The 16,067-nt window shown below is 48.0% G+C and overlaps 1 protein-coding gene across 4 annotated transcripts in view; it reads left to right on the top strand.

Moving 5' to 3' along the window:
- The window catches only part of LOC139278866 (uncharacterized protein F13E9.13, mitochondrial), a 94,983-nt gene that overhangs the window by 55,565 nt on the left and 23,351 nt on the right, over positions 1-16,067 (top strand). The window contains exons 1-4 of one of the 4 annotated variants that reach the window (XM_070898075.1): positions 236-331; positions 5,261-5,321; positions 5,466-5,646; positions 8,098-8,248. In XM_070898075.1, the coding sequence (XP_070754176.1) occupies positions 300-331; positions 5,261-5,321; positions 5,466-5,646; positions 8,098-8,248 (425 nt within the window). In that variant the 5' untranslated portion in view covers positions 236-299. Of the gene's footprint in view, positions 1-235; positions 660-5,260; positions 5,322-5,465; positions 5,647-8,097; positions 8,249-16,067 lie in introns of those variants that run through there. The other 3 variants (XM_070898074.1, XM_070898077.1, XM_070898076.1) reach the window with 3 other exon arrangements.

The raw sequence follows: 16,067 nt of genomic DNA, 5'->3' as shown, positions 1-16,067 counted from the left end.
ACCTGGCCCCGCCCCTCTCCCGAGCGCCTGGCCCCGCCCCTCCCCCGAGCGCCTGATTGGCGGCCGACCGCTCGGAGCACCTGGCCCCGCCCCTCCCCCGAGCCCTGGCCCCGCCCTCCCCCCTCCGAGCGCCTGGCCCGCCCTCCCCCGAGCGCCTGGTTCGCGGCCGACCGCTCGGAGCACCTGGCTCCGCCCCTCCCCCCCCCCCCCGAGTGACTGGCCCCGCCCCCGAGCGCCTGGTTCGAGGCCGACCGCTCGGAGCGCAGTGTGGGCGGTAGGAGGTGCCAATCACTGAAGTGATGCCCCAACAGTGTGTGCCCGGCCTCCAAATGTAAATAAAACCCAAAGTTCACAACAGCTGCCATTGCGAGAGGGAGAGAGAGGAGGTGATACGTACTGGCTCCAGCCACAGCCGGGCCCTGGGCCGCCATGAGGCTGCAAAGGGTGTGGGGCAGCGTTCGCTGCGTTGTGCTGGGGATGGTGCATTTGCGGGCGCTGCCAGGTGAGCCCGAGCCCGAGGAGCTACCGGCCAGCCCTCTTCACTCACCGTCTCACTGTCTGTGTTCTCTCACTCAGGGGCTCCTCTGCACGGGTTGTCGTTGTCTCAGATAACCGAGAAGGCCTGTCAGGAAGCGGCTGTGTACACCGCTGCCGGCATCGTATGTATCTCTACTGTTTAAATCACGCCACACGCTCCTTCAGCCACTGATTCCACCTGTTCGCCGCTTTATTTATTCCTACATTATATCCACATTTCAAAACGCACCAAATTAAACATGGAAAGGATCCTTCCCACAATAGTTTGTGAAATTGTATAGAACTGTAATCTGTCGTGTCGCAAACGCTTCACATTCTAAGAATCATCGAAATTTACAGCTCTTGGTCGGTAGCCCTGCAGGTTGGCACTTCAGGTATACATCCAAGTACTTTTTAAATGTGGTGAGGTTTTCTGCCTTTACCACCCTTTCAGGCAGTGAGTTCTAGACCCGCACCACCCTCTGGTTGAAGACATTCCCCTCAAATACCCTCTAAACCTACCAATTACTTTAAATCTATGCCCCCTGGTTATTCACCCCTCTGCCAAGGGAAATGGATCCTTCTTATCCACTCTACCCAGGCCCCTCATAATTTTATACACCTCAATCAGGTCTCCCCTCAGCCTCCTCTGTTCCAAAGAAAACAACCCCAGCTGATTCAATCTTTCCTCATAGCTAAAATTCTCCAGTCCAGGCAACATCCCCTTCAATCTCCTCTGTACCCTCAAGTGCAATCACATCTTTCCTATAATGTGGTGACCAGAAATGCACGCAGTACTTGCGCTGTGGCCTAACTAGTGTTTTATACAGTTCAAGCATAACCTCACTGCTCTTGCATTCTATGCCTCGGCTAATAAAGGCAAGTAATTCCGTCTGCCTTCTTAACCAACTTATCTACCTGCTGTGCTACCTTCAGGGATCTGTGGACAGGCACTTGAAGGTCCCTTTGTTCCTCTACATTTCTCTGTGTTTTACCATTTATTGTGTATTGCATTGCCTTGTTAGCCCTCCTCACACTTTTCCAGATTAAATTGCATTTGTCACTGTTCTACCCACCTGACCAGTTAATTAATATCTTCCTGCAGTCCACAACTTTCTTCTTCTTTATCAACCGCATGGCAAATCTCTTAATCATACCCCCTACATTCAAATCTAAATCATTGATATATACAGGTGCGACGTCCAAAATCCGGAGTTCCGGGCCGATCCGTGGCGGGGTCGTCGGGAAACCGGAAAATGTTTTGAAATCCGGACACTCCCACCTCGGCCCCCCACCTTGGCCACCTGACCGGCCTCCCGGCTCGACCGCCCCCATCCCCGACCTCCGACAGGCCGATCGACCCCCCCCAACTACCTCGGCCCAGGCAAAGACATTCTGAAATCTGGAAATATTCGGAACGGCCTCGGTCCCGAGGTTTCCAGATTTCGGACGTCACACCTGTATCACAAAAAGCAAGGGATCTAGTACTGAGCCCTGCAGAATACCACTGGAACAGCCTTCCAGTCACAAAAACACCCATCAACCCTTACATAGAAACATAGAAAATAGGTGCAGGAGTAGGCCATTTGGCCCTTCGAGCTTGCACCACCATTCAATAAGATCATGGCTGATCATTCACCTCAGTACCCATTTCCTGCTTTCTCTCCATACTCCTTGTTCCCTTTAGCCATAAGGGCCATATCTAACTCCCTCTTGAATATATCTAACGAACTAGCCTCAACAACTTTCTATGGTAGAGAATTCCACAGGTTCACAATTCTCTGAGTGAAGAAGTTTCACCTCATCTCGATCCTAAATGGCTTACACATTATGCTTAGACTGTGACCCCAACATTGGAAACATTCTTCCAGCATCTAACCTGTCCAGTCCTGTCAGAATTTTATATGTTTCTATGAGATCCCCTCTCATTCTTCTAAACTCCAGTGAATACAGGTCCAGTTGATCCAGTCTCTCCTCATATGTCAGTCCTGCCATCCTGGGAATCAGTCTGGTGAACCTTCGCTGCTCTCCCTCAATAGCAAGAACGTCCTTCCTCAGATTAGGAGACCAAAACTGAACACAGTATTCAGGTGAGGCCTCACCAAGGCCCTGTACAACTGCAGTAAGACCTCCCTGCTCCTGTCTCAAATCCCCTAGCTATGAAGGCCAACATGCCTTCTTCACTGCCTGCTGTACCTGCATGCCAACTTTCAATGACTGATGTATCATGACACCCAGGTCACGCTGCACCACCCCTTCTCTTAATCTGTTGCCATTCAGATAATATTCTGCCTTCCTGTTTTTGCCACCAAAGTGGATAACCTCACATTTATCCACATTATACTGCATCTACCATGCATTTGCCCACTCACCTAACCTGTCCAAGTCACCCTGCAGCCTTATTAGCATCCTCCTCACAACTCACACCCAGCTTGGAGTTATCTGCAAACTTGGAGATACTACACTCAATTCCTTCATCTAAATCATTGATGTATGTTGTAAATAGCTGGGGTCCCAGCACTGAGCCCTGCGTCAACCCACTAGTCACTGCCTGCCATCCTGCAAAGGACCCGTTTATCCCGACACTCTGCTTCCTGTCTGCCAACCAATACATTACCCCCAATACCATGTGCTTTAATTTTGCACACCAATCTCTTGTATGGAACCGTGTCAAATGCATTTTGAAAATTCAAATACACCACATCCACTGGTTTTCCCTTGTCCACTCTACTAGTTACATCCTTAAAAAATTCTAGAAGATTTGTCAAGCATGATTTCCCTTTCATAATTCCACGCTGACTTGGACCGATCCTGTCACAGCTTTCCAAATGTGCTGCTATTTCATCTTTAACAATTGATTCCAACATTTTGCCCACTACCAATGTCCGACTAACCGGTCTATAATTCCCCATTTTCTCTCTCTCTCTCCTTTTTTAAAAAGTGGTGTTACATTAGCTACCCTCCAGTCCATAGGAACTGATCCAGAGTCAATAGACTGTTGGAAAATGATCACCAATGCATCCACTATTTCTATGGCCACTTCCTTAAGTATTCTGGGATGCAGACTATCAGGTCCTGGGGATTTATCGGCCTTCAATCCCATCAATTTCCCTAACATAATTTCCTGACTAATAAGGATTTCCTTCAGTTCCTCCTTCTCGCTAGACCCTTGATCCCCTAGTATTTCCGGAAGGTTATTTGTGTCTTCCTTAGTGAAGACAGAACCAAAGTATTTGTTCAATTGATCTGCCATTTCTTTGTTCCCCATTATAAATTCACCTGATGTCTTCACTAATCCTTTTTCTCTTCACATATTTATAGAAGCTTTTGCAGTCAGTTTATATGTTCCCAGCAAGCTTCCTCTAATACTCTATTTTCCCCCTCCTAATTAAACCCTTCGTCCTCCTCTGCTGAATTTTAAATTTCTCCCAGTTCTCAGATTTTCTGCTTTTTCTGGCCAATTTATATGGATTCCTTGGATTTAACACTATCCCTAATTTCCCTTTTTAGCCACGGTTGAGCCAGACAGGGATGTACAATTGTTGAAGTTCATCCATGTGATCTTTAAATGTCTGCCATTGCCTATCCACTGTCAACCCTTTAAGCATTATTCGCCAGTCTATTCTAGCCAATTCATGTCTCATACCATCAAAGTTGCCTTTCCTTAAGTTCAAGACCCTAGTCTCTGAATTAACTGTGTCACTCTCCATCTTAATAAAGAATTCTGCCATATTATGGTCACGCTTCTCCAAGGGGCCTCGCACAACAAGACTGCTAATTAATCCTCTCTCATTACACAACACCCAATGTAGGATGGCCAGCCCTTTAGTTGGTTCCTCGACATATTGGTCTAGAAAACCATCCCTAATACACTCCAGGAAATTCTCCTCTACCGTATTGCTACCAGTTTGGTTAGCCCAATCTATATGTAGATTAAAGTCGCCCTAATTTCTTGTTTGATGCTGTCCTCAACCTCACTACTACTGTTTGGTGGTCTGTATACAACTCCCACTAGCGTTTTCTGCCCTTTGGTATTCCGCAGCTTTGCCCATACAGATTCCACATCATCCAAGCTAATATCCTTCCTTACTATTGTGTTAATTTCCTCTTTAACCAGCAACACTACCCCACCTCCTTTTCCTTTCTGTCTATCCTTCCTGAATATTGAATACCCATGGATGTTGAGTTCCCAGCCTTGGTCACCCTGGAGCCAGGTTTCCATAATTCCAATCATATCATATTTGTTAATTGCTGCCTGCGCAGTTAACTCGTCTACGTTATTACGAACACTCCTCGCATTGAGGCATAGAGCCTTCAGGCTTGTCTTTTTAACACACTTTGTTCCTTTAGAATTTTGCTGTAATGTGGCCCTTTGCTTCCTGTTTCTGAGCCAATTTTGGATCCAACTTGCCACTTTGCCTTGGATCCCATGGGCTTTTACTTTCGTGACCAGTCTGCCCTGTGGGACCTTATCAAAGGCCTTGCTAAAATCCACATGCAGTACATCGTATGCACTACCCTCATCGACCCTCCTTGTTGCTTCCTCAAAAAATGTAATCAAGTTGGTCAGACACGACTATCTCTTAACAAATCCATGCTAACTGTCCTTGATAAATCTGTGTTTTTCCAAATGAAGATTTATCCTGTCCCTCAGAATTTTTTCCAATAATTTTCCCACCACTAAGGTTAGGCTGATTGGCTTGTAATTATTCAGTCTATCCCATTCTCCCTTTTTAAACAATAGTACAACATATCCCCAGTCCTCCAGCACCACACCTTTAGCCAGAGAAGACTGGAAAATGATGGTAAGAACCTTTGCTTTGGAAGAACTTTCACTGAATGAGTACAAAAAGATGACGCTGGTTCGTATGTATTAAAGATCATTACTTTAAGATGAAGTGTATTTATTTGTTCACCGAATTCTTCTGGATTTATCTGACTCTCCAAAGGATGGGCTGATTGTGGAAAATATGCATGATATTCCGTACAGCATGACTGTTGGTCCAGAAGTGACTGCTGCCATGGCGACTATTTGTGCTGCTGTGAGACGTTCCTATCCCAGCCTTCCTCTGGGTGTTCAGATCCTTTCTGCAGCCAATCAACAAGCAATGGCAGTTGCACTTGCTGCAGGTCTGTAAAGAAGTAAAAATTTGTGTTTCAGTCACAAATCGAGTATAAGAACAGAATACTTGCATTTAGCTATTCATACATAGTCATAGGGCTCTATTTTCACCACAATTGTGCGGCATTTCTTGACGTCCAAACGGTTTTCACTTTCCAACTTTAGCCAACATTTGGACACCGGCGCCGACCATGTGCGGCAGTTTAAAAAATGTTGGCGCAGACACGTTTTTCTGGCGCACACTGCCCAAAAGCACCGGCAAAAAAAAGTACGTTAACTTAAGGAATCGGCGCGGCGCATAAGAGGACAAGAGCGAAGCAATAAGAATACACAATAAAATACCTTTTTTTTTCCACAGGGAACTCTTTTTGGAGAAAGGGAAGAAAATTACCGGGCCGCAAGATCTGCTCCCCCCGCTGCAATTCCAGGCCGAAAGGACTGCTCCCCCCGCAGCTGGACCCATTGCAATCCCGGGCCAAATGGCCACCCTCCTGCTCAGTCCCACTCCCCCTGCGAGTTGAAGTTCGGGAGTGGAAGGGCCATTCGGCCAGGGATTGCAGTGGGTCCAGCGAGGTGGAGCAATGGCCACGGGTCCAGCGGGGGGAGAGGTCCTTCGGGAGCCCGGGACTGGGGTGGGGGGGGGGGGGGAGAGGTCCTTCGGGGACTCGGGATTGCAGCGAGGGGGAGAGGTCCTTGATGGGCCCGGGATTGGAGTGGATCCAGCAGGGGGAGAGGTACTTTGGGGGCTCGGGATTGGAGCGGGGGAGCGAGGTCTTTCCGGGGCCCGGGATTGCAGCGGGTCCAGCAGGGGGTGGGGGTCATTGGTGGGCCTGGGATTGCAGCAGTGGGCTGGGGTGGGGTGGGGGGGAGGGGAGAGGGGGAGAGGTCCTTGGTGGGCCCAGGATTGCAGCGGGTCCAGCAGGGGGAGAGGTCCTTCCGGGGCCTGGGATTGCAGCGGGGGTTGAGGTCCTTGGTGGGCTCGGGATTGGAGCAGGGGAGCGAGGTCCTTCCGGGGCCTGGAATTGCAGCAGGTCAAGCGGATTTCACTTTTTAAATGCTGGATTGTATGGAATAGAAATAGCAGGTTATCATTTTGGGGTACAGAATACAGCAGTGATCAACTGCTAATGATGTCTATGTCTTGGTAAAGTTGTCTTACGATCATTGATCCCTTAGTGTGAATGTCATTATGAATCAAAGACAGGAGAGGGCTTCAGCTTGTTTCAGCATCTCTGGTTGCCCTGGCAACTTCAGCTTTTTGCGCATGTCCAGAGCGTTTTAGCGCAGACTTGAAGCTCCGCCCCCCCCAGACTGACTTCGGAGAGCACTGCGCCAAATTCAAATAATTCTTTGGCGAAAGTCACAATTTTTTTTTTCCAGCGCAAATGAGCATAAAACAATCAGCTGTACATCCTCCTGGGCCCCAAAAATTAGCAAAGAGGAAAATAGAGCCCATAAGATGCACAAATAATTTTCAATTTTACTTATCCTACAGTTGTAAGAATTAACTGTAGGACTTTGGTAATAACTTGTGAATCTTGAAATTGTGATAATCAACATTTCAAATGATTAGTAGTCGACTTCTTGGGGTATTATACACAGGTAGTCAAGACCAAATGCAATTTTCAAGTTGGAGGTCAGGGAATAAGTGTAGAGATGAGTAGCCCTATTTTTCTAAAGCCTTCTGTAGTTATATTCATCCCTTATTGGAGTGAAAGCTAGTTGACAAACCAATCTAGATTGGATTTTTTAAAATATAAATGTCATGCAATCCATCTCTTGATGAGATTCCAGCTAGTCATAGGAAAATCTCCATGAGAAACAACCCCAAAATGCCATAAGCACATTTCTTGATTGAGAAAAATTGCTGATAGTTCCAAAACCATGAAATTGACTTTTTTTTAAAGAGCAGAAAGAGCAGTCAGTTCCTAGCCAATAAATAAATGTTGGCATCCCATTTTGTTAAAAAGGAGCTATATAGAAGCACCTGCATACCTGTATAAACCAGATCTAACTTGACCATGTCAGAAGAGAATGTAGCCAAACAATTGCTTGCTGTGATAAAGGTAATGTTGGGACATTCCACACATTAAGACCAGATGTCCAGACTTCTGCCCTGAAGTTATTACTGGAGTGGAATGTCTAAATATCTTGTAAGCCCAGTTGTACTCTGTAATCCAGCCATAAAGCTACTTTTCTGTACTCCAGCAACCACAGATTTCTCTGAAGTATCAACAATCTGGCATTAAAAGAACATAAGGGCAAAATGAAAATGCCAGTCAGCCCATCTAACTGCCTGCATCATAGGCTAGGCAAATGCCAGCTTGAAATTAGTAGGTAATAAAACAATGTGGAGAAAGATAATGTCTGAATCTGCTGTTCCTAGTTTTTTCTTAATTTAGAATATGTCTATACTCTGAATAAACTTTGTGACTGAAGTACCATATTATCTTTCCTAGATGCTGATTTTATTCGAGTTGAAGGTTTTGTGTTCTCGCATATTGCAGATGAAGGTTTTCTAAATGCATGTGCTGGTGACCTTCTGAGATACCGCAAGAAAATAGGAGCTGAGCACATCCAAATCTTTACTGACATTAAAAAAAAGCACAGGTATTGCTGAAAGCGCTAATTATTACTGCCCATGCTTATTGGTTTATATGAAACATACTGCAAGTTGCAGAAGTCCATCTGCACCTGCTGCAAAATGGGTTAACCCTCTCAGTATCTGTATTTTTTATTTTTATCTCAAGTATTTGGATCAGTACATTCTCAAAATCAAATTATTTTGGATTTGTTCCATTTGAGCTTCTCTCAATAATTTTATGTATCCACCCTTTAGTGCTGTAGTTCCAATTAAATGTTAAAGGCAATAAACTTGTACAGATATAAAAACAGAAAATGCTGGAAATCTCAGCGGGTGAAGCAACATCTGTGGAGGGAAAGTAGAATTAACGTTTCGGGTCAATGACCCTGCGGCAGAACTGGAGAGTGTTTGGAAAGAACGGATTCTTAACAAGCACTGAAAGGGGGAGGGGAAGAAGAACAAAAGGGAAGGTCTGTGATAGGTTGGAAGACAGGAGAGATTAGAGAGACAAAAGGGATGATGGCCCAAATTCAGAAAAACATTAATCAAGATAGGGTGTGAATCATCATCATAGGGTGGAAGATGCCTGTGCGTGAGTTCTTTTAACGTGGGGTGGCCGTTGTACACCAGCTATCATACGGGCTTAGCAGAGCAAGGTCTTGGTCCAGTGGCAAGTGGGTCCAAGGCGACTGGAGACCAGGCTCCAATGTATGGACCTAGTTGCCTGCGGTGGGATGCGAGCCATAAGCTCGGCGCTGAACAGTGCCCTTCGGTGAGATGGTGAGAGATTCGAGGCGTGGAAAGTGGGGGTGAGAGATTTGAGGTAATGCTTCCCTCTCCCAGGTATTAGCTCCTGGCTGAGGGCAGGCATTGGGATGGTCAGAGGTCCACTTTGTGGAAGGAGGAGAGGTTAGAGTGGCTGCTGCCATTGTGCGCACCATGTGCTCACCAGGGGCTCTGCAGTTGAGTGGGACCAGCACCTCAGCATATACTAAAGAGAAACTGCTATGTTCCAGCCAGCGCTGCTTCTCAAATCACTATGTTTTGGTATTTCGGTATAACTAATAATATAAATTCAAAATATTGTATAAAAGTAAAAATACAATATTTGTCTTCGACATGGGTCTAAATTGTGTCTGCACTCCTTGGCCCAATTATCCCCTGTCCTCTGACCCAGCTTTGCCTGAAGACAGCATTTGGTATTGACCCCCATGTGCAACGTCACAGGAAATCGACGCAATAATTACCATGTGGAATTTTTGTGATTGTAACATTTCAGGTTGTATTATTTAGCTGTTTTCAGAATGTGCCAAGAACATAGAAACATAGAAAATAGGTGCAGAAGTAGGCCATTCGGCCCTTCGAGCCTGCACCGCCATTCAATAAGATCATGGCTGATCATTCCCTCAGTACCCTTTCCTGCTTTCTCTCCATACCCCTTGATCCCCTTAGCCGTAAGGGCCATATCCAACTCCCTCTTGAATATATCCAATGAACTGGCATCAACAACTCTCTGCGACAGGGAATTCCACAGGTTAACAACTCTGAGTGAAGACCTTTCTCCTCATCTCAGTCCTAAATGGCCTACCCCTTATCCTAAGACTATGTCCCCTGGTTCTGGACTTCCCCAACATGGGGAACATTCTTTCCGCATCTAACCTGTCCAGTCCCATCAGAATCTTATACGTTTCTATGAGATCTCCTCTCATCCTTCTAAAGTCCAGTGAATAAAGGCCCAGTTGATCCAGTCTCTCCTCATATGACAGTCCAGCCATCCCTGGAATCAGTCTGGTGAACCTTCGCTGCACTCCCTCAATAGCAAGAACATCCTTCCTCAGATTAGGAGACCAAAACTGAACACAATATTCCAGGTGAGGCCTCACTTAAGGCCCTGTACAATTGCAGTAAGACCTCCCTGCTCCTATACTCAAATCCGCTAGCTATGAAGGCCAACATACCATTTGCCTTCTTCACCGCCTGCTGTACCTGCATGCCCACTTTCAGTGACTGATGAACCACGACACCCAGGTCTCGTTGCACCTCCCCTTTTCCTAATCTGCCGCCATTCAGAAAATATTTTGCCATCATGTTTTTGCCCCCAAAAGGTATAACCTCACATTTATCCACATTATACTGCATCTGCCATGCATTTGCCCACTTACCTAACCTGTCCAAGTCACCCTGCAGCCTCTTAGCGTCCTCCTCACAGCTCACACCGCCACCCAGTTTAGTGTCATCCGCAAACTTGGAGATATTACCCTCAATTCCTTCATCGATTAATGTATATTGTAAAGAGCTGGGGTCCCAGCACTGAGCCCTGCAACACTCCACTAGTCACTGCCTGCCATTCTGAAAAGGACCCATTTATCCCGACTCTCTGCTTCCTGTCTGCCACCCAGTTCTCTATCCACGTCAGTACATTACCCCCAACACTTTGATTTTGCACACCAATCTCTTGTGTGGGGCCTTGTCAAACGCCTTTTGAAAGTGTCACAGGATAGGAGAGTGGAGAGCACCAGTTCCAACTGTCACAGGACGGGAGAGTGGAGAGCACCAGTTCAAACTGTCACAGGAGAGAGAGTGGAGAGCACCAGTTCCAACTGTCACAGGACGGGAGAGTGGAGAGCAACAGTTCAAACTGTCACAGGAGAGAGAGTGGAGAGCACCAGTTCAAACTGTCACAGGAGAGAGAGTGGAGAGCACCAGTTCAAACTGTCACAGGACAGGAGAGTGGAGAGCACCAGTTCAAACTGTCACAGGACGGGAGAGTGGAGAGCAGCAGTTCAAACTGTCACAGGACGGGAGAGTGGAGAGCACCAGTTCCAACTGTCACAGGACAGAGAGTGGAGAGCACCAGTTCCAACTGTCACAGGACAGAGAGTGGAGAGCACCAGTTCCAACTGTCACAGGACAGAGAGTGGAGAGCACCAGTTCCAACTGTCACAGGACAGAGAGTGGAGAGCACCAGTTCAATCTGTCACAGGAGAGAGTGGAGAGCACCAGTTCAAACTGTCGCAGGAGAGACAGTGGAGAGCACCAGTTCAAACTGTCGCAGGAGAGACAGTGGAGAGCACCAGTTCCACCTGTCACAGGACGGGAGAGTGGAGAGCACCAGTTCAAACTGTCACAGGACGGGAGAGTGGAGCGCACCAGCTCCAACTGTCACAGGAGCATCCAGTCGTGCCCCGGTAACTGCCCCCAAAGGAAGTGGAGTGTGGGAAATTGTACTCCGCTTCCATTGAGGGGTGGTAAGGCCAATTCTGCGGCGGGAGCAGGACTTCCACGCTGGGGGCTAAAATTCCCTGCCCCAGAAGGTTACCGCCCCCAAGATGGGAGCCTATGCGGGGAGGCAGAGGGAAGATGAGGGGAGACGGGGGCGGGGGATGGAGGGGAGAGTGGTGGAGGTAGGGGGAGGAGAAACCCAGGGCGGGGACAGGAGGGGCCACATTGCAGCAAAGGTCTGGGGGGGGTGGGGGGCGAAGTGTGTTGGAGGGGCAGGTCTGGGGGCTCTGTGCCTCGGTGCGGCGAGTGTTCAGAGTGGGGCGGACGGGTTGACTGCGCAGATGGCGGTTGGTGGATGTGGTGTGGTTGGCGGCGTGGCTCCGGGGTGGCCGGGGCTGTGGGCTCGATATCCGGGGGTGTTCGGCATTTGGGAAGGATTCTGACAGGATGGTGCGGGGGGAGTGTTCACGGTGTTGGGTGGGTCCGGAGCCGGGGGGGGGTGGCATGCTCTTGGGATGGGGTGTGGGCTGTTTGGGGCTGGGATTGGGAGAGAATTCTTCACTTGGGGAATTGTTGGCCTGTGGGGTTTCCTGCCGCGGAGAGTTGTTGATGCCAGTTCATTGGATGTGTTCGGGAAGGACTTGGATGTGGTCCTTGCGGCTGGGGGGGTCGGGGGGGGGGGGTGTGTGGAGAGGGCTTGGGGGGGGGAGATGCTGGGGTGGGTGATCAGCCATGATCTTGTTGAATGGCGGTGCAGGCTCGAAGGGCCGAATGGCCTACTCCACCTATTTTCTATGTTTCTATGAAAGTCCAAATACATCACATCCATTGGTTCTCCCTTGTCCACCCTGCTAGTTACATCCTCAAAAAATTCCAGAAGATTCATCAAGTATGATTTCCCTTTCATAACTCCATGCTGACTTGGTCCGATCCTGTCCCTGCTTTCCAAATGCGCTGCTATTTCATCCTTAATGATTGATTCCAACATTTTCCCCACTACTGATGTCAGGCTAACCAGTCTATAATTACCCATTTTCTCTCTTCCTCCTTTTTTAAAAAGTGGTGTTACATTAGCTACCCTCCAGTCCATAAGAACTGATCCAGAGTCGATAGACTGTTGGAAAATGATCACCAATGCATCCACTATTTCTAGGGCCACTTCCTTAAGTACTCTGGGATGCAGACTATCAGGCCCCAGGGATTTATCGGCCTTCAATCCCATCAATTTCCCGAACACAATTTCCCGTCTAATAAGGATATCCTTCAGTTCCTCCTTCTCACTAGACCCACTGTCCCCTAGTACATTCGGAAGGTTATTTGTCTCTTCCTTCAGAACCGAAGTATTTGTTCAATTGGTCTGCCATTTCTTTGTTCCCCATTATAAATTCACCTGAATCCGACAGCAAGGTACCTACATTTGTCTTCACTAATCTTTTTCTCTTCACATATTTATAGAAGCTTTTGCAGTCAGTTTTTATGTTCCCTGCAAGCTTCCTCTCGTACTCTCTTTTCCCCCATTAATTAAACCCTTAGTCTTCCTCTGTTGAATTCTAAATTTCTCCCAGTTTGTTTTTTCTAGCCAAATTATATGCCTCTTCCTTGGCTTTAACACTATCCTTAATTTCCCTTGTTAGCCATGGTTGAGCCACCTTCCCCGTTTTATTTTTACTCCAGACAGGGATGTACAATTGCTGAAGTTCACCCATGTGATCTTTAAATGTTTACCATTGCTTATCCACCGTCAACCCTTTAAGTATCGTTTGCCAGTCTATTCTAGCCAATTCACGCCTCATATTGTCGAAGTTACCTTTCCTTAAGTTCAGGTCTCTAGTTTCTGAATTAACCGTGTCACTCTCCATCTTAATAAAGAATCGTACCATATTATGGTCACTCTTCCCCAAGGGGCCTCGCACAACAAGATTGCTAATTAGTCCCTTCTCATTACACATCACCCAGTCTAGGATGGCCAGCTCTCTAGTTGGTTCCTCGACATATTGGTGTAGAAAACCATCCCTAATACACTCCAGGAAATCCTCCTCCACCGCATTGCTACCAGTTTGGTTAGCCCAATCAATATGTAGATTAAAGTCGCCCATGATAAGTGCTGTACCTTTATTGCATACATCCCTTATTTCTTGTTTGATGCTGTCCCCAACCTCACTACTACTGTTTGGTGGTCTGTACACAACTCCCACTAGCGTTTACTGCCCTTTGGAATTCCACAGCTCCACCCACACCGATTCCACATCATCCAGGAATCCAACATAAAAGAATCAGCACAATGCTTCAGTAGTGTTACGTCAACATGCAATTTAAAAATGTGTGAAAGCGATGCTTAACTGAGGACTATCTCAGAATGTGGTACACTCTTGAGTTCATCAGAAAATGTGCAGTATGAATGGGTTCAGCTGACTTAGGTAGTGGAGTAGCTGAGCCATTCAAACTAGAAACAAATCCAGGTTCAATCCCTGCCTGTATGAGTGACTTGACCTCAGCAGAGGTGGAAGTAGAAGTACAGCAATTGGTGTCAGTGCCCTTGAAAAGGGTGGGTGGAATTGGCCAATATTCCTTGCTGGTAGTGCCTGTGTTTGGACATTAGTTGTGAACAGGATTGGGCTCAGCTGTGATGCCTCTCTGGTTGAAATAGCCAGCAGATGCTTGTTATCTAGGTTCACATATGAAGAGCAGCCACCTGGATAAGGTATCACAGGGAGTTCAACATCTCTGAAATCATGGGGGCCAAAATTCAGGGTCTCCAAGGGACCCGTTACTGCCTGTTTGCGGCGGCCATTTATGAAAATTGAATGGCTGTCGCTCTGGGCACAACTGGCCGCCCTGACATAGGCTCGACCTGGGAGGTCTTGCAGTGGTGTGGGTCACCGCCGACTCTCATGGCGGTGTGGGACTTGCGGCAGTAGTGATGCGCTAAAAGTGTGCACTGTTGCCGCTCTGCTCCCGAACCCATTTTCAGTGTGAAAAAGCCGGCCCTTCAGCTGACGGTGCCCCCGCCAGCTTTTAGGGCTTGTGCAGAGTGGCAGAGACCTCGGAGCCGTGGGAACAGAGAGAGACAAGAAGGTAAGATCCAAACCTGAGGATGGGTCGGAAGCTCCCCGGAGTCCTCGAAGTAATAGCAGCTGAGTCGGTCTCGCAGAGAAGCCCAGTAAGGGATCATCTGGGGGAGATCAGCGAGATCCCGGAGCCAGCTCCGTATTGCTCAGCAACAAGTCCAGGAGCCTCTTCAATGGACCGGAGGAGTTCAGCACAGAATCCGCACTCAAGGGGAGGGAAAGAAAGAAAGGGAGGGAGGGAGAGAGAGGGAAAGAGAGAGGGAAGGGAGCAAAAGAGAAAGGTGAAAGAGATAGAAGTGAGAAAACGGAATGAGAAAATTTGATTGGGGATAAAAAGAAATCGAAATAGAGAAAGAGAAAGAGAAAACTCGAGAGAGAGAGAGAGAGAGAGAGAGAGAGAAAACTGAAATCTCAATCCAGGGCTCAGACTGGAAACATCGCCCCAGCTTAGCAATCCAAGCGGTAACAAATGGGAATCTGTTCCACCTCCACCGCCTCCAGGCTAGATCCGAGGTTGCCCCATCCTCTCTCATTGAACTACAGTACGCAGACGACGCTTGAATCTGCGCACACTTGGAGGCCGAACTCCAAGCCATCGTCAACATCTTCATTGTGGCCAACGAGAGCATGGGCCTTACGCTAAACATCCGTAAGACAAAGATCCACTACCAACCTGACACAGCACTGCCCCCCGGTTATCAAAATCCACGATGAGGCCTTGGACAACGTGGACCATTTTCCATGCCTCAGGAACCTACTGTCAGCAAGGGCAGACATCGATGACGACGTCCAACACCACCTTCAGTGTGCCAGGACAGCCTTCAGTTGCCTGAGGAATAGTTTTTGAAGACCTGGACCTCAAATCTGGCACCAAGCTTATGGTCTACAGGGCAGTAGTGATACTCGCCTTACTATATGGCTCAGAGACGTGGACTATTTCCAGCAGACACCTCAAGGCACTGGAGAGATACCACAAACGCTGCCTTCAGAAGATCATGCAAATCCTTTGGGAGGACAGACGCACCAACGTCAGTGTTCTTGCTCAGGCCAACATCCTCAGCATCGAAGCACTGACCACGTTCGATCAGCTCCGCTGGGTGGGCCACATCATCCGCATGCCTGACACAAGACTCCCAAAGCAAGCGCTCTTTTCAGAGCCCCAACACAGCAAGCAAGCCCCAGGTGGGCAGAGGAAACGCTTCAAGGACACCCTCCTTGATAAAGTGCAACATCCTTACCAGCAACTGGGAATCCCTGACCCAAGACTGCCCAAAATGGAGGAAGAGCATCCAGGAGCGTGCTGAACACCTCGAGTCTAGTCGCCGAGAGCATGCAAAAACTAAGTGCAGACAGCGGAAGGAGCATGCGGCAACCCAGGCTCCCCACCCACCCACCCTTTCCTTCAACCAATGTCTGCTCCACCTGTGATAGAGACTGTAGGTCCTGCATTGGACTGTTCAGCCACCTGAGAACTCACTTTTCGTGTAGACTTCAAGGACTGCCTATGATGATCTTGCGTGTGCCTTTCACCACAGTGTCTCCCCTGTGGCTGCTT

This window comes from Pristiophorus japonicus, chromosome 13 (assembly GCF_044704955.1).
Source record: "Pristiophorus japonicus isolate sPriJap1 chromosome 13, sPriJap1.hap1, whole genome shotgun sequence".
Taxonomy (NCBI): domain Eukaryota; kingdom Metazoa; phylum Chordata; class Chondrichthyes; family Pristiophoridae; genus Pristiophorus; species Pristiophorus japonicus.
This window is presented reverse-complemented; position numbering and strand designations above follow the sequence as displayed.